We start from the raw sequence: 23,253 nt of genomic DNA, 5'->3' as shown, positions 1-23,253 counted from the left end.
GTAAATTGTTAACCAAGGGATGAAACGGTACCTTTCACCCGAGTTAATCAAATAGGCAAATTTGCATAATCAGTACCTAATTAAAGTAAGTCTTTTTACTATGAAGGGAAAACTTTTTGCGATAACTCAAAAACAGCTAAACTGATCATGTCCGCTATAGTTAAAAAAAAAAAAAAAATTTAGATTTTATTGTACGACTTTGTCGGCTTTATTCATTTATATATCCATGCCAAATTTCAGCTTTCTAGCACTAACGACCACGGAGCAAAGCCTCGGACAGACAGACAGACAGACGGACATGGCGAAACTATAAGGGTTCCGTTTTATGCCATTTGGCTACGGAACCCTAAAAAGTAATCTATGTTCCCTCAAAAATAATATTGCTCATATAGCTTTTATTTAATTTCACCTGTCCCGTTATCGGTCGATCTGTAATCAAATCTTGCAAGTTAAATTTGAACCACTTTCCGATTGAGCTGAAATTTTGCATGCATCTATAAATCGGATGACAAGGCAATATTATTATGACAGATATTATTATGATGATGGAGACAGGAGGTAGCCATAGGAATTCTGTGATAAAACAAGGCAACCTAATTGTGTTTCGGGATTTTAAAACTTTCGAATGAAAAGTACAGTCGGCGATAAAAGCTTGTACCAAAAATATCATTTTTAGCAAAAACGTATTTTTAGAAGCAATTTTCATATCTTTAGCTTTTGTGCATAAATTGTTACAAACACGTGCGTTTTAGACCTATGATCGTAGCAAAAGTAAAAAGATTGGAATCGAAGTCACTAGAGAAAATCCTCAAGATAGGTAATTAAATTTTTGGCAACCGTTTGTTACCAAAAATTCCCTGAACTTACGGCACCTCAATATCTAAGACAATGTTTTTGTCTATAAGACTAAAAGATAATGATCTATGAATTATATTTTCTGCCTATAAAAAAATGTGATGTATGTAGATACTAGACTATAAAATATTGTATTGTATTATTTTAGGGTGTAAGGAATGTGAAAATAAAAAGTTAATATTCTTATAAATTCGTTTATTTGTCTCCCAACTAAACAGACCAATAATCGCCAATTTCAACGAGCAATTATTCTCTGGCTTCGAGTCCAGAGTGCGACACCGAGCAGCATCAGTAGTTTTCAGAGCCAAAACTTCATCAGAGATGTCTCCTCAACCAGGCATCCTGTAAAACAAAAAAATATCAACATCGAGCTTGTTCGTAATCGGCCTACTGGCGTTCTCCATTTTTCCGATTAAGTCAGTATTTTAGACGAATTTGAATATAAAATAACCGCTTAATTTGTCGTTATGCTATATCGCAATTTCGTGTTAACGACGAACCGAATTCTTGACGTGCTTATAAATCGACTGCAGCGTTAAAACGTCATATCATATTAAATTCAGAAGATCGGAAAGTGTTTAATGCTTATTAATTTAAACTTAAAACTGAAGATCTTGTTAGTAGTTTTTAGCAGTATCAGCGAAGCAATTTTTTTACGCTGCTGAGTTTTAAATTTGAAGTAGATCGTGTACGAAAGTCGTTTTAGTGGAGAACTTTACAATGATCGCATGCCGTGGAACGTTGGCATACGCCGTACTTACGATTGCCTTATCGCATCGCCGTCTTCAGTCGGTGTCGCCTAACGTTTACGCCGTAACGTGCAGTTTGTGGTCCTAGCGCAGCGCCGGGCGTGAGTGGCGTCAACCGTCAAGCCGCTACTAACTATCTGAAAGGACTCGCACGCTTCCAAGTCGACGCTCGTTAGATACAGTGTTGGCGAATGCTTAGATTACAGAGCAGGCGAGATTGTGAAAAGCCTAGCAGCCTGTTCTACCTACAGACAGACTCAGTCGCAGGAGGACCTAGTGCTCTGTAATCCACGTGTCGGATGATCCGACGAGGCGCCCGCCTCGGCCGCCCGCATTCGCTAAATGCTTGGCATTACATGACAATTATTAAGCAGTCATGTGACTCGTTCGTTAACTCTAAATACAATTATATCAGTCAAATTGGACACCGCAACCATAGGATAAGCTTTGAGGCGTTCGAGGATCGCATGCATGAACTATCGAGGAAGGAGAAAATCAAAATAAAAAATGATATTCTACGAAATTTAATTCATACGAAAATATACAACTTAAAACAATAGCGCTATCAATATTCTCATTTAAGTCTTACTTTTAATCGGAAAGGGTGATCGGTAAAATTATACAAATCAAGTCAAGACGTCGTCACCGGACGCCGGATTTCGACCGGGGTAAATGAAACCGTCTCGTGAAAATGATTTTCGTTTATTAAAATTACAAAGCGATTCACATAGCGTTCACCGTCTTCAACTTACTGTCTAGAGGCCGCTAGCGCGGTGTAATCTCCTAATCGTTAGGTACGCGAGCCCGGATCGGAGTCGGGCGCCGGAAGACTATGGTACAGTGTTCGTGTCGCGCACGGCCTAGTCTAGGGGAGGCTGCTAGTACCGCCGGCCTAGTCTAGTGAAGGCGCCTAGTCTAGTGCAGGCGCCTAGTACCGCCGGCCGAGCCCGCCGTCGCGAGCGCCTCTGGCCGCGCCGCCGCCGCCGCTACAACACGCACACAGCCATCAGCAAGCCACCCACAGTGCCATAGACAACCGTTAGACACCGCTTAGTTCGTGGACGTCCGACGCGACTAATCCCGCCTCTCGAGCGCTAGCAACGTCCGTAAACTACTACTCGTAATGTTACTGATTTAGTGTCCGTTAGCCGGTAGATACGCGATCGGTAGAAACGTTTCGCAGTCCGTACGTACGGGTCTACGTCGCTCCGACCTAAGAGGCGTCCCACTGCGTTAACTATGCGTAAGGCGTACAAAATACAGAAAAATCGAAAAAAAACATCACGTTATATCCAGTTAATCCAATTTTAATTTTACCTGCGTTGCAAAAGTATTTTATTTATACTACATGGTAGACTGCTATCTAGTTGACCATATTGAATTTATTAGTCACCTAACAGGTGTAACGATGAATTGAACAGTGACTCATTATACTGACGTGACGCGAGAAAACCAGAGAGTAAACAGATTACAGGAGTTTACCAATAAATATTGTAATTAAAATTTCTAAAACGGGTACAGCATAATTTAACAAAATTTACAAAAACAAGTAAAATATATTCTTCTATGTTTAATGTCATTTACCAACCTTCATAAAAATTCAGACAATACATTTTGACACTGATAAATTAAAATTTATTGCATTTAAGTATTTCGGTATTTCTGCAAACATGATGTAAAGAATTAAGTTTATTTCCATCTTTTCAAATTTCTGATCAAAATATCCAACTCTGAAGTAGAATATCCTGTCTGTTTACTCCGAGGTTGCAGTTAAACACAGAACGTGTGAGCACTCACCGGCCCATGGGGGGGTACTGCTGCGTGTACGGGTCCCGGTCATAGCCGGCTCCTGCTCCAGCACGCCTGAAATGTACAATACAGACATGAATATTGAAAACTCATAACCTTTACTATGCTGCTGTATCATTTTGGTTTAAAACATAAACTTAATGTAGGAATGCTCATCAGTGACAAAGATAATAATATACAAAGTCTTCAAGTTATATAAATAAAATGTTAAAGCCAAAATTGCAATATTACTCAGCTGCCAACTCTTGCGCAAAAAAAAAAAACAATTTGCCAAATCTTGGCGAATTGCTTGCAACTCTTGCTTGCTTGCTCCAACATTCCATGACTTAGGCTTGGTACATAACTTTACTAAGACAATAAATATTATGATCCCACTGATAAACCCTATACCTATACTTAAGGTAAGCTGATCTATAGTGAAACGCAGCTAAGAAGTCAATCCTGACAGTTATGTATTGACCCTTATATGGCACTTCTTTGTGATGTTTTTCAAATAATCTTAACTTTAAGTTTAGCTTGAATTAGAGATAATAACACTACCATTATTACAATAACAAATGCTTGAAAGTTATGTAATAATAGTTAGTTCTAGGTTAGGCTCAGATTAGTAAGCCATTTATAATGTAAACAAATAAATGAAACAATCCACCATATTGTTACTTACCACCATTTTAGTTCCATAAATAATCACATGACTTGAGGAGGTCATTAGATTAAATTAAAGGTTAAAAAAAATTAAGGTTTTGAAAAGCTAATCCACAAGACATATATTCTGTTATTTAGGGCTATAGTCCAATTGCACACCAGACACAGATTCAAGTCCCTTAGAATTTCTTTACAGATGTATGCACAGGGCTGATTACCCCCTATGCCCACAAGGCCCAGGCTTAGGGAGGCAGGCAACCTTGCAATGATTTTGAGATAGAGAAGGGAGCTCCCCTAAATTCTAAGTGCCATACCAAGTGCATAGGGCCCCGAGGTCTTTAAATTCGGGCCTGCATACATAGCCTAAAAATTATGTCACTTTTACTTACATGGGTGATCGTCTGCTGAACATGTCTCCATTGCCCATGGGTGCAGCTCGGGGAGGTGCTCCTCTGTCATAACCACCGGACATGGGCACGGCACCTCTCATAGGCGCTCGTCGATCCATCATGTCTCGCTCGTCGGGGTACATCGGCGCGCGGCGGTCGTCCGCGTACATCCCGCTCATGTCCTCCGCGGCGTAGCCTGCTCGCCGGTCGTCGTACATGGGCGCCGCGCCGTAGCCGTCGCGGGCGAGCGCGAAACCGCGGCGGTCCTCGCCGCCGTACCCGCCGTAGCGGTCGTCGCCGTAGCCACCGCCGCCGCCGCCACCGAAGCCGCGCTCTGCGCCGCGGTCGTAGCCGCCGCCGCCCATGCCATTGCGCATGGCCATGCCGCCGCCGCCGCCCATGGGCGGGCCGCGCATGTCCCGGCCGCCCATGGGCCCCATGCCGCGCGAGTCGCGCATGTAGGGCGCGTCCCGGGCGCCCATGGGCCCGCCGCGCATGGGGCCGCCGCCCCGGCGGTCCATGCCGCCGCTGCGCATGCCTCCGCGCCCGCCCATGCCGCCACGGCCGCCGCCGGGACCGCCGCGCTGGCCGCGCTCCTTGATGCGGCCGCGCTCGACCGTGATGACGCCGCCGTTGAAGGTAGAGTTATTTAAGCCCCGGATGGCTGCCGCCGCCTGATCCTCGGTCTGCATGTGCACGAAGCCGCACCGGTTCATTATGTCGCATTCTGTCACGACGCCGAAGCGTTCGAACAGTTTGCGAAGCTCCTCCGGCTTAGAGCCCTGGGGCAGGCTCCCGATGAACACTTTCGTTTGCTAAAATGACACGTGAGAGACGTAAATGGCGAATTTTTAAATATAATACACGTTGTTTCATATTGTGGACGACACTTACCGGCACCATATTGTGTTCACTTCTTATATCTATCCTTAATTATTAAAATTATCAGTATAGCATTTAACGCGACACACCACACTCGAGCCAGCTTCACTTTAGTAACAAAATGGCGCCGAAAAATGACGCCACTGAGGTATTGACGCTTAATCCTGATTGGTTAAAGCTTTTACAATACTTGCTAGCTCAAAAAATCTTTTACATTATCAAATGTCAGCACTTATTAACACAAATTTTTAGTTTGATATTATAACAGCAGTAGTTTCATTTGGTCAAAAAAATATTGTTCTTTGTAGTATTTTACAATAAGTATATTAAACCTAAGAAGAACATATCGGATTTATCTGATAAAATGCTTGATAGTGCATGGGAAGCTTTAAGCAATACGTAGCTATAGCCGGCTCATGGCAGCACCGATTTACAAAAAAGCGGGAGAGTTGGAAAAGTTTAAAATGTACTGTGCTGTGTTATTACCGCTACTATTGCACTACTATAAACTGCTAGTCAAGTAAAACTAGGAGCAGTGAGTGGTAAAAGTAAAAACTAGCACTGTCCATTAGTATTTACTGCCAATAATAAATAGGAGGAATAACTGATTTTGCCTGATTACCGTCATATATCATAATGAACAAACAAACGTTTTTATATTTTAACTATATAATATGTACAACACCGTGTTTTTTTTTATTTCCATTAATTTCAAGGGTGCATTCCTGAGCTTAAATGAAGTAACTTTCTCAAAGACACCGGTATTCTAAATAACTCCATTTCGGAGATAATCAATAATTTATTTTTATCTCATAAGGCCCTTATTACAAGTGTATACACTTACCTTAGGGCATGTTTGCATATTGATTAGTGTTAAGTACGACTGTATACATTTGCTACAAAACATAAGTACTATCTCGGGCGATCGACGTTCGAAATGACATTGATATGTCACAGTTTTCAATTGTTTGGTTAATGCCCGTTTTACAACAACGCTATATGCAACATTTAGTAACTTTTTATAAATATATATATATATATATATATATATTGCTAATTAATTATGCCACTTAATTTCCTTAAGAGGCTGTCAATACCTAAAGCGCGCACACTGTCTATTTGTATCGGAGTAAATGAGATAGCACTGTCACATGTTACTGGGCCTAGGCAAGGGAATAATAAGAAAAATATTTAAATTAAAAAAAACCTTACTCTATTCGTTAATACCTTATTTGAGACTTGATAAAAATGTTCAAATTGACACAATCTACACAGATTTTCAAAAGGCGTTCGACAAAGTTGACCATCTGATACTATTAAAAAAATTATCCTACAACGGAATAAAGGGTAATCTCCTCAGGTGGTTCGCGTCGTACCTCCAAAACCGCACTCAATCTGTAGTTATTAACGGATTAGCTTCTTCATCTACAATTGTAACTTCCGGCGTGCCGCAAGGCTCAATTATTGGCCCATTCTTATTTGTCTTGTTTATTAACGATATTTCACTGTGCTTCAAGAACTGTAACTTTCTGTTGTATGCTGACGATTTAAAAATTTATAAAAAAGTTCACACTAACGAAGATGTTCAACTAATTCAAGACGATTTAAACAGACTCGATGATTACTGTAAGATTAATAAGTTATCCTTGGCTTACAATAAGTGCAAACATGTCATTTTCACTAGAAAAAGCAACGTACTACGAAATTCATATAAACTAAATGAATACTCCCTTGAAACAGTAAACAACATTAGAGATCTAGGTGTTATTCTTGATACGAAGTTGACACTAGACACACACATCGACCACATTCTCAAAAAAGCATACCGAATGTTGGGCTTTATTATGCGCGTCACTAAACCCTTCAAACAGAAGCTCAGCCTGACTTGCCTTTATCAAACTTTAGTTCGTTCCAATCTTGAGTACGCGTCAGTTGCATGGAGCCCTTTTTACAATGTATACTGCAATAAGCTAGAAATGATACAAAAAAAAATCTTACGACGCCTTAATATTCGATTGAAGAATCCACGGTGCTCCTATGATGAGCTCTTAAATAAATACAACATGCTAAGATTGCGGGACCGCCGTTGCATCGCCGACGCAGTCATGCTACGTGACGTATGTGCAGGTGACCTAGACTGTCCAAGTCTCCTATCCAAAATATACTTTCGCGCTCCTCTCAAACTAACGCGGTCTACACACCTCTTCAGTCTACCGAAGACAAAGACTAACGCCGGAAAACGTGCACCTGTATACAGAATGTGCGACCACTACAACAAGTCTCTTCTCGAGATCGATCTATTCTCAAAATCCCGCGCCCAGTTCAAGACAGCAGTCACAAATTTATATAGAAATAAGATCATATATACCTAGGTAACTTTTCCTTCCTATTTAGTTACATATAAGTAATTAGTTTATGTGCATACGTATATTATACACTAAGTATCTCTAAACACTTTCAATGTTGTAAACCGCATGTTAGTCTTAAGTATTAAGTGGTATTAGGTATATGTTCTTCGTGAGATACGTATATGGAAGCATCTGTAGTTAAGGACATTTATGCTATTTAAGTCTTTTTTGTTCATGCCATGTATGTTTTCTGTGTTGTCTCCTTAATAAATAAATAAAAAACTCATCAACCAATCGCGTTGTGGCGTTAGACTGCACGATTGGCTTCGAATTCGTGTGCGTGACACCGCTGTACTGGCCCCATTCTTTAAGGCTCATCCTTAGATCAATGCCAATGCAATGCAATGCTTATGTCAATGGTAAAATTAATAAAACATCGTCTGTAATTATACATATTATGTCGAATCGTTAATTACCTTCCCGTAGTCGTAGTCGGGTAATAACTATAATGCCATTCCAAATATCTGAAATTAAGGTGTACATTGGACAAAAATAAAAGACATTAATGAAATATTTAATTTATTAGCTCAAAATATATTTCAAAGTATGAGATAAAATTTCTGGTGGATACTAAATTCATCACTTTGTACTTGGCGGAGCAAAGCTTCACTAAAATATTGCAATATTTTTTTATGCTTAAAATATTGTGGTAACAAATTAAAGTGTTTTCGCATATGGCACGTAATAGGAGTAAGAATCGATACAATACTGAGCCAATATTTCAAGACATAAAAATAATTAAATTTGTGTATCATTAAAATATAAATATTCAAATAAAATAATAATGGAGACCAAAAAATATTGAAATACTTATTAAATTTTGTTAACAGCATTTTAGGTTAATTTAATATTTATATCTTGTGTAATTTGAGGAAAGCTTGGCAAACATTGCTAGAAGTATAATTTATATATTTTTTTTTCAAAAGTATTTATATTCAGACTGAGCCAAGCTATAGGGTTCAGAATAGCGTCATGCACTGCTTTTTGACTTGCAAAAGTACAATTCTACCATAAAACGATCATTAATACATTAATTAAGATTATTCAAATTTTAATAAAACCTGTTCATCGTGTAGGTATTCTCTTTACTAATGTACTTACTTAAAATAATTAAACTTCACAGATCGAATAAAATGATGAATCGGTAAAATGCACAATAAATGGAACATTATAAAAAATACAGTAAATATAATTTTGTCATAAGCTTACAATTAGGTAAGTACAGTTTCACTTGTTAAATTAATTATGACTAAGTATTATAATTTTAAATCAAAACATCAATTTGCTGCAAGTAGAATTAAGTTTTACTGCAAATAATATATAATTAATCTCCATACTCTAATTTTGATGTTCAGTAAAAGTATTCCAAGCATTTTTTAAATAGCACGAAGGTAGCAAACAAGCATACCGCTTGCGTCATGGTAGGTAACCTGTTTTAAACTTTTGACAGCCACGATTATTCGCAATAGTACAGTCAAACAGAATTTGAAATAGAGATGCGAGTGTCAAAGAAAACTTTGTAGCCACAGTAAATTTACTGCCATCTTTCGACACATGATTAAAACTTTTAGAACGCCATTTAACTTCGATCCTTATCCTTTCACTGATATATGTTTAATTTGTTAAATATCAAAAAGTGTCGCCATCAATAGATCAAATGCCAAAGGTATGGCGGCATCGTTTCGAGTGATGGTGCCACAACCTTTGGGTTGTGCCCGGTAAGATGGCACCACTTTTTGATATTTAACAAATTTAACACATAACAGTGAATAAAAAAAGGATTAAACTCAACTGGCGTTCTAAAAGTTTTAATCATGTGTCTAAAGATGGCAGTAAATTTAATGTGGCTACAAAATTTTCTTTGACAATCCAACTCTATTTCAAATTATCTTTGGTACAGTTTAATAAAATGTACTTATTAAGTATTTATACTGTAACCTTTGTCGGTTATGGCCGACTGTGGCGGTCAACGGTGGAAGTCCAGTTACTGCTTGCAATACTAGTACTGTGACCAGCTATGATCTAGGGATGTGATAAATAAACTTTGGCGCCTTTAGCCTAGGTGTGACCTATCCGGACTAGCATCGGTTTCCGCATCACTAACACTATGCTAAATCTTCGTACCTATGCTAATGAACACTAATATATTGCGCTAGCTACTGGAGTACATAAGAATTGCAACGAGCGCGGCTAAACAAACAGAATATAATTATAAATTATTTATAATAATAAAAAAATACAAAGATCTGTCTGTAAATGTTTACATGAATTTAAGATTTTTTTACTGGTACCTATGAATTTAATACTGACTGAAAATGAATACGGATTTAATCGTTCTTTTTGGTATATAGGCTATTGCTTACTGCTATAGTTGTTATCTTTGTAGGTGGCCCCCAACGGCTTATCCTTTGTCTATTGTTAACTAAAACCGCGCTTGCGTGCACTTACCTGCAAAAAGGGCCGAGTAACTTTAAGCGGTTATTTAATTAGAACTCATATGGTACCTAACTGAAATAAGATTCAAAATTAACAAATGGAAAAATAATTAGTGATTTCTTGTGTGGTCCCTATACGGTTACTGAGTGCCGGCGAGTCGAACGCTACCGAACCAGTCTAAAATGTGTCCTCGATATGCGCAACAAAGGCGCGTTATCGGAGAGCGCACCTACACTGGTTTTTTTAGCGCTGGACTAGCCCGCGCTAAGGTGCCAATTAGAATTATACGACCCTTTTTTTTGCAGGTTACATGCGGTTTTAGTTAACAATAGATAAAGGATAAGCCGTTGCGGGCCAGCTACAAAGCTAACAACTGTAACATGCAATTATATATAATAATACAAAATATACGTAACAGAAAATCAAATTCGATTAAATTTGCTTCAGAAGCGAGTTTGCCATTAGAGTATAAACAACAATTAATAATACTCATCTAAATAGTAATTGAAAAGGGGTATCGACTGTATTATTAATAACTATAAGTATAATAACTATTTAACTGGGTGGATCAACCATTTATTGTTGCTATTCTGTCCCGTTACCCCGGAGACAATACTAACATAGTCTATCAAACATTATGACAGTTCGTGATGGAACCGACTAAAAATAGTAAGAAATAAACACAAAAATGTATATTTGGTAGGTAAATAAAAATCCTTTTAATCTAAATAGTGAGGCAGCAGACAAAAAGTTGATTAACTCAATAATAAAATAATAATAACAAAAAGCAAAGCGACTAAATACGTAGTTCGTGAAACAACCTTTGTTATTAGCTCGTTATATCTCAGTCCCTACTTCCCTAGCACTCTAATCATTCGTTTTATTAATTGAAACTATACAGGGTGATTTCTGGGTCGTGATCCAGAACCACTTTTTCTGACTCTGTAAATGATCCACATTATCATATGGTAGTATTTGATTAAAATATAATTAGTGTTTTTTTCTTATTTTTAAGTAAAATTAATCTTATACTAAGTAATCATGGTCACTGTATGGAAAGCGACAAGACGTCACATTGAGTACGGTAACCAAATTGTATGCAAAAATGTTTTTTTCTACTAATATCATTAGGCTCGTCTTTGAATAATTCTCTTGCTCCACGACCCCGAAATCACCCTGTATAAGTACGAGAAGTTATACACAAGGCTCGGAACCGGTTTTTAAAATACCGGTTTTTTTGGTTTTCCTCTGAATTTTTAAGTGAACGCGACCGTTTTAAGAACTTTATTGTAACCTAAAAAAACGGTTTATCCGACGAGCGACGCAACGGCCGGTCGGGTTGGTGGTGTGCCACGAAAACAGACACTGACATAGGAAGAAACCGGTTTTTATTGTTCTAAACCGGTTAATTTGACAAAAACTGTTCTCATAAACCCTGGTTTTCAATTTTTTTCGAGCGAAACCGTAATTAAAAGGGTTTGCGCCAAGGACATGATAACGGTTTGGAAATTTAACCGGTTCCGAGACTTGGTTATATGTATATATCTTCTATCAAGTATTTTTGGTTAAATACAGAATGCCATAGAAAATATCTATACTGATATAAGGGGCTCAATCTTGTAATATGCAGTTTCATGCTTTGATATTGACAATATAATATCATATGTACCAGAGGGCCTACCGCGAATACCGAAGTTCTTAAATTGCGAGCATCTTTCTCTTTTACTCCAGTTAAGGGGTAATTACTTAATTAGAGTGACAGAGAAAGATGCCCGCAATTTGCGAATTTCGGTGTTCGCGGTAAGCCTTCTAAACACATTTCGTGTCCTGATATTTTTGAGCATATTAATATCGCTAATATATCCGACGGCATCTGCCGCGAAAATCCAAGTTCGTCAATTGCGGGCATTTTTCTCTGTCACTTTAATTACGTCTTAGTGAGAGTACTTAAAAGAGACAGATCCCCGCAATTTCATTTCAACATCAGCTTCATTACGAAAATTTATAAACTTCGTTACAATATGTTAGTTTCATAACTAATTACATGACAGTTTCGCTACAATTTCTTAGTTGAGAAATCCGGCTTTAATATAATACTTTGGTAATTTTTTTAGCACCCTATGATTGTTTATGTTTATGCTACGTCTAGTGGAGTGTACTATTAATGACGTTCTCAAGAAAAAAGTACCACATTTTCGCTTACCGTAAGGACGAAATTTGCTCGTATTTATTGTCCGAGCGTTCTTGGGAACGACACATTTTGGTAGTAAAGGTATTTCGATTCTCTTTGGTAAACTACAGAAAGGTTCGTATTAGAATGATAAAGGACCAAGTGGGTTGAAAGAACCCACGAATCCCAAATCACATTTATATATTATTTAAAAATATAACTACATATTACTATTATTTATTCCAAGATAAGATGCAAAGCTAATACATTTATTGGAGATAATCTAGAAAATTCGAATTTTTGAACAGATACCACTGAACCTGCCTACTCTATCTGATATGACAAAGTAGATACATTTCAAGCAACTTCACACCACTTCAGATTCTTATACATTTACCAATTTAATCTTTAGCTGTCTTTTAAACCTTCAAATACAAACATAGTCTCTATACGTGGCATTGAGGTTAACAAACAGATGAACTGATTTGAGTGCGATTTTCTGTAAAGAAAAAAAATCTAAGTATATGGTTCTTATATAGATAGCGCAGAGCTCTGTTGGGGGTTTTACATTTTGGTGTAGTTTTTCATACACACGGTTTGATACAGCTAGGAAACAAATCATCCGGCCTCGGCCATGAGGGGTCTTGGTCACTTTTTCATCTATTTCACTTTGCGGTTTCATAATTATCTTTTAAATTTCACTAGACTGTTTGAGATTTTCACATCTAAATCAACTAAGCTCTCATATTATTTTACGAAGTAAACAACGTGCGCAATTTAACTTTGATCTGAGGGCCAAAATGCTTTTTAATGCCTCAAAACTTGTCAATTTTCAAATTAAAATCAATTTCTAACGCAAAAAAATCAGATAGTTTATGAGAAAAATACATTTATGTTCAAATTAAATACAATTAACTTACAATGTCATAGATAACATTAAATAAAATTCTTATTTTTCCTTAATTCAACTGTTTTACTGAAACAATGAAATGAAGTACAATAATATTTATTTAAAATACTTGGACTCCAAAAGTTTCTTCTTGTTTACCACTAACCAATGCTCTTCCTCCAATTTTCTTTTTCTAACTAAATATTTTGTTTAAGTAAAGTAACGCAGTTGTTGTTGGGACATCTCATGTTTTTTTAAATATCGGCATAAATAATATATTTATAGTGAAAACTTCGCTGCAGCGATGCGACTATTATAGAAAACATTATAATTATTCTGAATGAATATAAAAAAGTAATGAAATGTTATCTTTTATTAACTTTTATAAACAAAATTTGCACACAATTTATATTAGGCATTAAAAAGTATTTAGGCCCACGAACATATACTTTGCCTGTCTTTAGTGCCAAAATCTACTACATAGTCTCATGACATTTGGCTTTACGTGGTTTCACACTGATACGGATCCACACGACGCTCCGGCGTGTGAGCGAGACAGCGCGATGCACTTACACAGAGGTTCTGCTTCCACACCAGTGCGGCGTACCTTTAGATATACATATGTATTTTGTTGTGTGAAGATCTCTTTAACCATAGCCGTGGCCTTTCCTCCAACCCTTTATCCATCAGAACACCCACAAAATTTGCAAAATCCCTTAAGAATTAACACTGCCAAAATCTAGCGGCCTAATTTTACATTAAACCTTTATTATCACGTGGTATTATATACTAAATATATCGTTATAGTAAATAATTGTTTTCACATCCATTTTCAAGCGAGGTAAGCATATCTAAGAGATTCCGAAAAATACCACACAATATTATCAAATCCAATTTTAGAGAAAATACTTAGAATTAAAATTATTCTATTTCATTATTGAACTTAACAATACTCTGTGCGGTTATGTGGAACACACATGAAATTTATTTATTGCAATTTCACCCAACATTAAGATAGTATATCAATGCCATTGCCATAAGGCCTCTTGCAATATAATTATTATTGATCTCTAAAGTGAGCTGTTAAGTAATACGAATAAAATACTAAATACAACGTTAAAATCATGACAAATGTCAATGCAAAACGGAATTTCCTTTCCACCGGACTGCCTATTCTGATGTAAATTCAGTTTTTAGCGACTTATATGTTGTCTAATGAATAATACTTTACGACCTACAATCTGTGGATATTAACATTCTTCAGCAACCTCCTTAAACCTCCTCCCCCCTTTGAATGCCAAAAACGCCTAAAATCATCGTAAGAAGTCACGCCCACAGCGCCAAAAACGAATATAACTGTTAAGGTGTACGCTGTTAATGGGGTCTATTGGCGTTGGCAGATAGGAACAGAGGGGGGCAGCTGCCCCTCCCTCCCTTTGGTACTCAATTTTTACATACAATGGATGTCCCCTCTGCCCCTCCCGTAGGCCTCCGGCGCTATCTTGCCCCCCGCCCCCGTTCACTGGCTGGCTACGTCCTTGGAGCCTTCAAGCTTTCAAAAGCTTTTCTACTCCAGCACTTCTATTTGTCAATTAAATGACTGCCAGTGAAATCAACTTCATTAGCGCGCTTCAATATTTACGTTGATTTTATTTATCATTTTAGGTGTTTGCTGCTGTCTTAGAAAAAATATTGAGTACAACGTTACATAGTTAGGTCTTCCAATTCTCGGGTCTGTCTTTACAAAACTCAACTTCGTTTCGTTTTGTAACTTCGGCTCTTGAATTTTAAAAACCCTTATTATGTACCTGTTGCACAAAATATTATTTATTACATTGGCTTGTTCAAAGTATGCAAAATGAATTGATGTTTGAAACGACCTTGAGGGACTTAAAGATGACCAAATAACTAACTTTAGCTATTTAACCTTATGAAGGTAACGATATGGAGTGCCTCAACTTCCTGTTATATGACCGCGCGTACTTCAAGGCTTGGGGCAGCGGTTTCTCCTGCTTCATGAATTCTTTGATCATCAGCTCAGAAGAGGATCAGGGGAGAGGATATAAGCGTAAAGGAAGGCAGAGAGTTCATGGACTCTTAAGACCACAGGATATCACAGTAGGTAAACTCACCTCACGACTTAAATGCGTGGTAGTGTGATAGGTCTAACCTCAAGATTGAATGCGTGGAAGCGTGAGGTTCCTAAGGTCCTGTGCTATGACCGCGCGTACTTCAAGGCTTGGGGCAGCGGTTTCTCCTGCTTCATGGACTCTTTGATGACCACGTCGGAGACGGTGAAGACAGGCATTGAGTTCATGGAGTCTTCGACCACAGATATCACAGTAGGTAAACTCACCTCACGACTAAAATGTGTGGTAGCGTGATAGGTTCTAACCTGAAGATTGAATGCGTGGTAGCGTGATGTTCCTCAAGGTCCTGTGCTATGATCGCGCGTACTTCAAGGCTTGGGGCAGCGGTTTCTCCTGCTTCATGGACTCCTTGATGACCACGTCGGAGTCGGTGAAGGAAGGCAACGAGGAGTTTATGGAGTCTTCGGCTTCGGTTTTGCTGGATGTGTCCGAGGGCGGCCTGGTGAAGGGAAAAAAATGAGAAATGAAAATATATAAGAAGGCAGGAATATGAAAACAAATAAGGGTGTTAAATAGTAAATTTTGGGGGTGCTATACTTTTTATAGGAACATTCTCTCATCGGTTTTGCCATTCACTTCTCACTGGCTTGATATGGGGTTAGTAAACATAGATAAAACTCGATTCTAGATTTATAATTGCCCGTATATATAAATATCGACCCCTAGGACCAACATTGCCTGATGTTATTATCCAACATGCTATAGTCAGTTTTGTATATAAATTAATAATAAATACCTACAAATTATGGGAAAATTTTACGCAAATCCACCTATCCCTACAGTAAGCTCAATAAGACTTGTGATGTGGCTACTAGACGGCGATATAACTGGAACAAATATTTGTGATGCAAAAAATGCCCTTACCAGTATTTGAGCCCGAGACCTCTCGCTTCGTAAGCAGGGTCACTACCGGCTGAGCTAGAAAGCTGCTATGATTATTTTAGTAATTTATTTTATATATTCTTTATCGGGAGGAAATAAAAAAATATAAAGTGTTTGAGTGGCTAACGTTCCTCAATTCGCCGACGGAGCGGCAGTTGGCTTTAACCAGGCTTCACCAACCACTTCAAGTTTTTGTCGTGATATAGTGATTGGCCAAGGGTAACAGGTACCTGTACCGCCTGGTGTTGATGGGCGCGAGGCAGGCGAGGTACTTGAGCAGCGTGTGGCGCGCGGCGCCGCCGAGCTTGGCGGAGGGGAGGTCCACGCAGTACGGCGCTCGCGTGTCGCTCAGGTACCTGTATCGCCTGGTGTTGATGGGCGCGAGGCAGGCGAGGTACTTGAGCAGCGTGTGGCGCGCGGCGCCGCCGAGCTTGGCGGAGGGGAGGTCCACGCAGTACGGCGCTCGCGTGTCGCTCAGGTACCTGTATCGCCTGGTGTTGATGGGCGCGAGGCAGGCGAGGTACTTGAGCAGCGTGTGGCGCGCGGCGCCGCCGAGCTTGGCGGAGGGGAGGTCCACGCAGTACGGCGCTCGCGTGTCGCTCAGGTACCTGTATCGCCTGGTGTTGATGGGCGCGAGGCAGGCGAGGTACTTGAGCAGCGTGTGGCGCGCGGCGCCGCCGAGCTTGGCGGAGGGGAGGTCCACGCAGTACGGCGCTCGCGTGTCGCTCAGGAACAGGGTCACGTAGTGCTCCATCTTCAGTTGGAGGAGCAGCACGTCCTCCAGGTCCGCTTCGCTGTCAAATAATAAAGGAATGATTGTGGTAAAACTTTACACATTGTTAATGCGCTTAGATAAGGGCGCGATATTCTAATTTGTATGGGTGTTGGACCCTTTGTGCATATATCTTTCAAAATCGTATTTTTCCACTAATACCACTGGCTTGCCAGACTAAAAAAAATGACATTCTTACTAAACATTTCTTGTGGATATTTTTTTATTTTTTAAGACTGATGTAATATCAACACCCTGACGAGGTTTTCTCTACAAAAAAGAGTATGCATATTTGAAAAGACCGGCAACGCGACTGTACATTAGAGGACACAAACGTTTAAAGGCTACGGCAAGTGCTTACAATAGGGTTGTTTCCAATTTTTTGAAACGCTTGTATTACGTTCTATATTAACTAAAAGTTGCCCTAAAATTCAACTTTTATACTAAAAACGGCTTTAAATATGATAAATTAACAAAATATATTTTGACAGATGCTTTCGCACCTAAAACGCTCTTTGAAAATTGTGTGACGTCACAGTTTACGGTTTGACACATAACTACATACACACGTAGAAGATACGAACTGTCAACCGACATTTGTCATTTGTTGTTTATCGCCTAACTGTCAACAGTGTCAATCCGAGAGTTGTGACGTCATCAGAATCTTCAAAGACGTTTCGAGTTTGGTCACGTGACGTGTGCCAAAAGATATTTTAAATTCAATATTTACAAAAATATGGTCATTACAGGTCCCCTAAAAGTAGTTTAACATGTTCTTATAATCCAAAATAATTTATTGGGATACAATTCTGCCCTAAGATTTGTAAATGGAAACAACCCTATTAGGTGGTAGTCTGCCACACCGACGTGGTATAAAAAAAGCGGACAAGACAGACACTGGTAGTCAACAGTAGTAATATTTGCGTACCTGGCAGAATAGAGGAACTGCGCAAAGTTGATGTTGGAAACACAGTTCTCTCTGTCTTCGCTGTCGGTGTATAAGTCCGTCTCCCGATAGTACATGTAGAGGAAATCGTTGAGCTGCTTAGCGACGACAGCGCAGCGGTCCTTGTCGCACATCTTGGCTGAGGGGCCCTGGGGAGTGAGAGACACTTATTACCAGAAACCGGAATTATTGTGGCATTTTTGAACTGTCATAGGGAGTTCCCATTTATTGACTTTCGATACAATGTGGAACACAAAATATTAAAAAGTTGTAATAGTTAATTAATATTATACTGTGAAAGAATTAATTTAAGCAGATAATATGGAAAAAAGATAACTACGTATTTCTTTTATAAATAAACTAATGGAATATTTGTTAGCACTAAAACAGACTTTGAACGTGAAATTAAAAAAAAAATACGGAAGTGAACTAATTAAGGACAAAACTATTAAGTTTTTATTGCACATATCTATTTCGCATTGTTGAATACTCAAAAGTTATCCGGAAGAAATCGCTCTTTAGCGATAAGACCGCGTGTTATTTACCTCTAATTTTAATCTTCTTTAATATGTTGTATTCTACATTGTATTGATATAGGTATATCTAAAGTCGATAAATGGGAAGTTCCTAATGACAATTGAAACTGCCACGAGAATTCCAGCCTCTGCTTATTATTAAGGTAGGGTATCGACAGAACAGAGGGCCTAGCCAACTAGTAATCGTTTAACCATCCCCTATCTGAATGACCTCGCGCGTTCCAACTCTCTCGACCCTCTTCCTCCTTCTTCTTAAATCTTTTTACAACTTGAATTTGCACAAGCAAACAAATTATTGCGTCCGTTCGCTCACTTAAAACTCACCACTTCACTTGAACCATTAAGATAATAATTGCGCGCGCGTTGCGTCGAGTAACACAGGTTCCCGTCCGACGGCCAAGAGGCGACTGCCCCGCGTCGCCCGCGCAGTTATTTGAATAGTATCGGTTTTTCAAAAACTATTTATATAAATGAAAAATCGGCTGACGTATTTGAAGTGTACATCATTATTCACTGTTGGTTAAAGTTTCATGTCTAATCGTTGCATAATAAGGGAGTTTATACGTATTTTAACTGAAGAAAAGGGTTCACGAAAAAAAATACCTGTGATACGGTATGATTTTTGAAATATCAGTACACCTAATTAAAGAATAATTACGAAGCTAAAATATTATGTACAGAAATTATTTTACTGAGATGCTGAGGCTGTGGGTCGGGTACAGGACGGACTTCATACTGTATACAGCTATATACTACAGTGCACCTTTACATTGTAAGGCATCCGGAGCGTGTTGGAGGCGCGCTTGAGGAAGCGCAGCACGAGCGCCGCGTGAGCCGCGCCCAGCTCGTTGGAGGGGCACGAGATGCGCTTGAGGACGTGGGTCAGGTACAGGCCGAAGGCGCGACGAACTTCTCCCATCCTGTATAAGAAACTGACGGTCCTTAACCCCTATTCCCATCGTGACATTCGGTAAAGTGAAATTGCTGATGATAAGCGTAAAATTATGAATTGTGTGTTTTAGTACATTAAAAAAAACTCCGGAAAACGAGGAATTTGGGAGTGCCGGGGTGAAATATAGGAACGGTCAAGGAATTTCATTTCTGTATCATTTAGGTACGGCGCGGCGCGTCACTCGCGCTTAAGGCAATATTAAAAGATATCAAGGAATTTTATTTCTGTATAATTTAGGTACGGCGCGGCGCGTCACTCGCGCTTAAGGCAATATTAAAAGATATTCTGTTGCCGGTGCGCCTTGCTAATGTGCAATTTAATGAAAATATTTGAACAAATTACATTTTACTGCTAGGAGTCAAAGACAGAGAATACTTTAACTGTCATTATACTCACGTAAGTCTCATTCCGTCGGCGAGCTGTTTCTTAACAAGTGATTTAGCGTGCCGCGAGTCGTTGGGAGCGGGTGTAGGCGTGTGCTCGGATAAATTGATGGCCGGCGCTGTACTGGTTATGGTTACTGTCTCGTAACGTTTTAATCTGAAGCAATGATTATTAGAGTCATTGTAATGTTCATATGTTTTCACCATTAAAATAATGTTGCTGCCAAATCAGTTGCCGCGAACGAACGGATCCATTTGCGTGTCAATATCCCATTCAAATCAGTCAGCTCTCTGAATTTAAGACTTAGAGGATTTAACAACTGGAGACGCTTTGTTTGTAACTTTCTGTACAAAACAGTCTGCCAATATTTGTAATGTACAAATAGTCTGTCAGATAAACGTCAGTCCATACAATACATTGGAACATTGGAACATAAACGCGACTGCTGTTGTTAAATCCTCCAAAACTCAAAACAAACGCACGCTTATCACCGGACATATTTGTTGCCGCGTGTTGATATTCGAAATTTCAGTTTAGCAAGCAGTAACTGGTAGTTGAGCCGTGTTATTTTATTGTAAACTGTTATTTATACTTGTAGCTGGTGAATAAAATAGACAGTGTGTTTAACTAGATAAACCGTCATCCACGCCCGTTCTGTTCCAGTAGCTTTGGGCCCGTCGTGAGACATTCAGGACCGCAAAAGCGGTCGATACCGATGTACTACGATAACGGGTCGCAGGCAGGTTTGGTAACATTTTCTGGTGGCCCATGAGGGGACAGAGCCAATTATCAGCAAATAATAAAAAATCGTAAACAAGCTTTACAAAACTAACTTTAATCAATCACATAAATTAATAAACGACTACAAAAATAAGGCATATAACGCTTAATTTGGCAGTTTCCAAAATATTGTACAAAATCTTTGAGCCTCTTTTGGTATTTTTTTTAAACCAGAATCATTGACAATATTCAGCGCCGGGGAGGAACTCACGACCTTGCGTGTTTTCTGCCAAATTAAGGATTGTAATTTGAAATTAAAAGTTAGTCGTTACAAGGTACATCCAGTTCCTCTTAAACCGGTTTTACGCTTTATTTGTCTAAGTTTAAATTGTAGTGCTCCACGTTGTACGTGTCGAGGTTGCGGGTGACTGACCTGGTCGGAGTGGGCATGGGCTGCGGCGCGAGGCTGGTGCTGGTGGCGGCCGTGGCGTGCGCGAAGTGCGGCAACACGTGCGCGTGAACCAGCAAGTTGTAGTTGTGCGGAACCACGTTGTATGGCACGTTGTTGTTGAGGGAGGTTGAGCATACTGGGATACCGGAGACTGGGTCTGTGAACAAACGGTTATACAGTATATAAACTAACGAAAAGTAGGGAGTAAAATGGCATTAGGGCATTAAGTCCGCCATTTGTACTAGCATGTATTAAGCAATAAAGAATATAAAACTGAGTAATGTCTAACAAGGTAACAAGAGTATAGTATAGCTTAGTACCTGCGCAGAGTACATTTGGATCATTATTAGTGTTCTTTTCCAAAACAATCTGCCGGTTCGATTATCCTATATTTTAGTACAGTAACTCTACCAAAGACATATGCTTTGCAAGTTTATTAATAAGTTAATTTGGAAAAAAATCTAAATATATTAACGATGATTATTTCCGTCAAGACACATGTCCCTAGCGAGAAATAAACAATGAAACATAGGTGGAATTAGAATCCTTCCGATCTGTTCCCGGCGGACGCGGGAAGCAATCATTCCCATCATCCCATCGGAACCGTTTCGGTCACGGTCAAGACGGAGGCAGGTGGAAATGCACCTAAATAGCAGATAGTCTACTGACCGAGGTACTGCGCGTACTTCTGCCAGCTGTTCTGGCTGGGGAAGATGCGCACGAAGCCTCCCCGCCTGGCGTACTGCGCACGGACTGCTCGAACAAGACGTAGCTCTTCGCTCGTGAGCGCCGCGGGTGAGGTTTGTCCGCTGGGTTTGTTGTTTGTGCGACCCGCGCAGACGTTCTCGGCGGAATGGACCCGCCGACACTGCAACAAATAAATCAATTAAGTTAACAGATAGTTACTCTTTTCGCACGAGCTCTGACTAATTTCGAGACTGGAGGGTGGAGAAGCGAAAGAAGTGACACTGAGAGCAAAAAGAACTCCCCTACAATTTTTCGGAGCTAGTGCACAGACTGTAAAGTACTAACAATATTTTCACAAAAATCAACTGAGTCAACTGAGACCAAAACTCGGAACGGGCCGCCTGCCCCGGTGGTGTGCCACGTAAACATAGACACCGACATAGGCAAAAACCGGTTTTTTATTGTTCTAAACCGGTTAATTTCACAATAACTGTTCTCATAAAAAAATAACAGTTTTTCGAGCGAAACCGGAATTAAAAGGCTTTGCGCCAAGAATATGCGAAGGGTTTGGAAATTTAAGCGGTTTCCGAGCCTTGACTGAGACTTCTAAATAAAGACAACGTCCCTATTTAATGTACTGTATGTATTCTGTATATAACTAATCTAAAAACCACATGGTCGGTTTTAACCTGATATGATCCTTCAATTAACAAAATTAACCAATTAACCTATTTTCTCAAAATGGCGGCGTTCTATGGGGCGAAAACTGGCGCAGTCGGTAGGATATTTTAAATAGTATTGGAGTTGCATGATTATGACAAGACTTACCGCTCCGATCCTCATCTTGAGCGAGTTCTGCGGCGCAGCCTCCGTTTTGCCCATGGACACGGCCGGGAGCCCTACTAGAGTGAGCGTGTCAGCTAGAAGCGCCGACTTGACGCGTGCGTCCAGGGGACTTTCGCAGGCTAAGCTGTGGCACAACAAATAATTATTGATTTATCATTTTTTGTACAAGATAAAACTTTGTGGGACTTTTACAGCTGCGGTGATATAGAATTAGGAAGAATTAAGTAGGTATTAAAATTGTTACTTGCCTGGGTGATAAGTTGATTTCAAGAAGCCACGGCTTCAGCATGTCGTCGACGAGGATGTCATACCCGAATAACTCTGGAATTAATCATACACTTTTATTTTATGTTTTAAACCAATATTAAATCATTATTTCTACTTTTATTATTTTTCTTTCCATTTGTTAACTTATAGCAATGAATAAAATGATATATTGAGACTCGTAGTGTTGAATATTGTGGCCGAAAATCGTCAGCAGAAGTAAGCGCAACTAAGTTGTCAAGAATTTTTCCAGTTCGAAAAGGTAAAGAAGCGTAGAGCGCCATTTACACGTCTTAGTACGCTTTTTAGCACTCTACGCCGGTATAACTTACTGTGTCAAGCCGTACAGCGCCATCTACATCAGTTGTCAAACTTCAAGCATGATTTTTTTCATAAAAAAATATATTCAATTGTTTCTATTCGCTTAACAA

At 39.4% G+C, this 23,253-nt stretch overlaps 2 protein-coding genes across 9 annotated transcripts in view; both read right to left on the bottom strand.

The window, feature by feature from the left end:
• Nucleotides 1-1,035: 1,035 nt before the first annotated feature.
• LOC133528579 (uncharacterized) lies at nucleotides 1,036-5,490 on the bottom strand. 2 transcript variants are annotated; one of them, XM_061866015.1, is made up of 4 exons: nucleotides 5,342-5,490; nucleotides 4,448-5,262; nucleotides 3,402-3,467; nucleotides 1,036-1,197 (listed from the first exon to the last, which is right to left on the bottom strand). In XM_061866015.1, the coding sequence occupies exons 1-4, from the start codon at nucleotides 5,348-5,350 to the stop codon at nucleotides 1,185-1,187; spliced, it is 903 nt and encodes a 300-aa protein (XP_061721999.1). In that variant the 5' UTR covers nucleotides 5,351-5,490; the 3' UTR covers nucleotides 1,036-1,184. The 2 variants fall into 2 exon arrangements, with proteins under 2 accessions (XP_061721999.1, XP_061721998.1); XM_061866014.1 differs by lacking the exon at nucleotides 1,036-1,197 and adding an exon at nucleotides 2,113-2,590.
• Nucleotides 5,491-8,243: 2,753 nt separating this feature from the next.
• Nucleotides 8,244-23,253, bottom strand: part of LOC133528138 (tubulin polyglutamylase TTLL5) — a 51,555-nt gene continuing 36,545 nt past the window's right edge. For 4 of the 7 annotated variants that reach the window (XM_061865380.1, XM_061865386.1, XM_061865382.1 and 1 more), the window contains 9 exons: nucleotides 22,807-22,879; nucleotides 22,541-22,682; nucleotides 21,695-21,893; nucleotides 21,008-21,182; nucleotides 19,867-20,010; nucleotides 19,282-19,438; nucleotides 17,965-18,131; nucleotides 16,495-17,058; nucleotides 8,244-15,821 (listed from right to left, as the gene is read on the bottom strand). In XM_061865380.1, coding sequence (XP_061721364.1) covers nucleotides 15,674-15,821; nucleotides 16,495-17,058; nucleotides 17,965-18,131; nucleotides 19,282-19,438; nucleotides 19,867-20,010; nucleotides 21,008-21,182; nucleotides 21,695-21,893; nucleotides 22,541-22,682; nucleotides 22,807-22,879 — 1,769 coding nt within the window. In that variant the 3' untranslated portion in view covers nucleotides 8,244-15,673. The remainder of the gene's footprint in view (nucleotides 15,822-16,494; nucleotides 17,059-17,964; nucleotides 18,132-19,281; nucleotides 19,439-19,866; nucleotides 20,011-21,007; nucleotides 21,183-21,694; nucleotides 21,894-22,540; nucleotides 22,683-22,806; nucleotides 22,880-23,253) is intronic. The other 3 variants (XM_061865381.1, XM_061865387.1, XM_061865385.1) reach the window with 2 other exon arrangements.

Source organism: Cydia pomonella, chromosome 19 (assembly GCF_033807575.1).
Source record: "Cydia pomonella isolate Wapato2018A chromosome 19, ilCydPomo1, whole genome shotgun sequence".
Taxonomy (NCBI): Eukaryota; Metazoa; Arthropoda; class Insecta; order Lepidoptera; family Tortricidae; genus Cydia; species Cydia pomonella.
The sequence above is the reverse complement of the archived record's forward strand: the minus strand, read 5'-3'. Positions and strand labels throughout refer to the sequence as shown.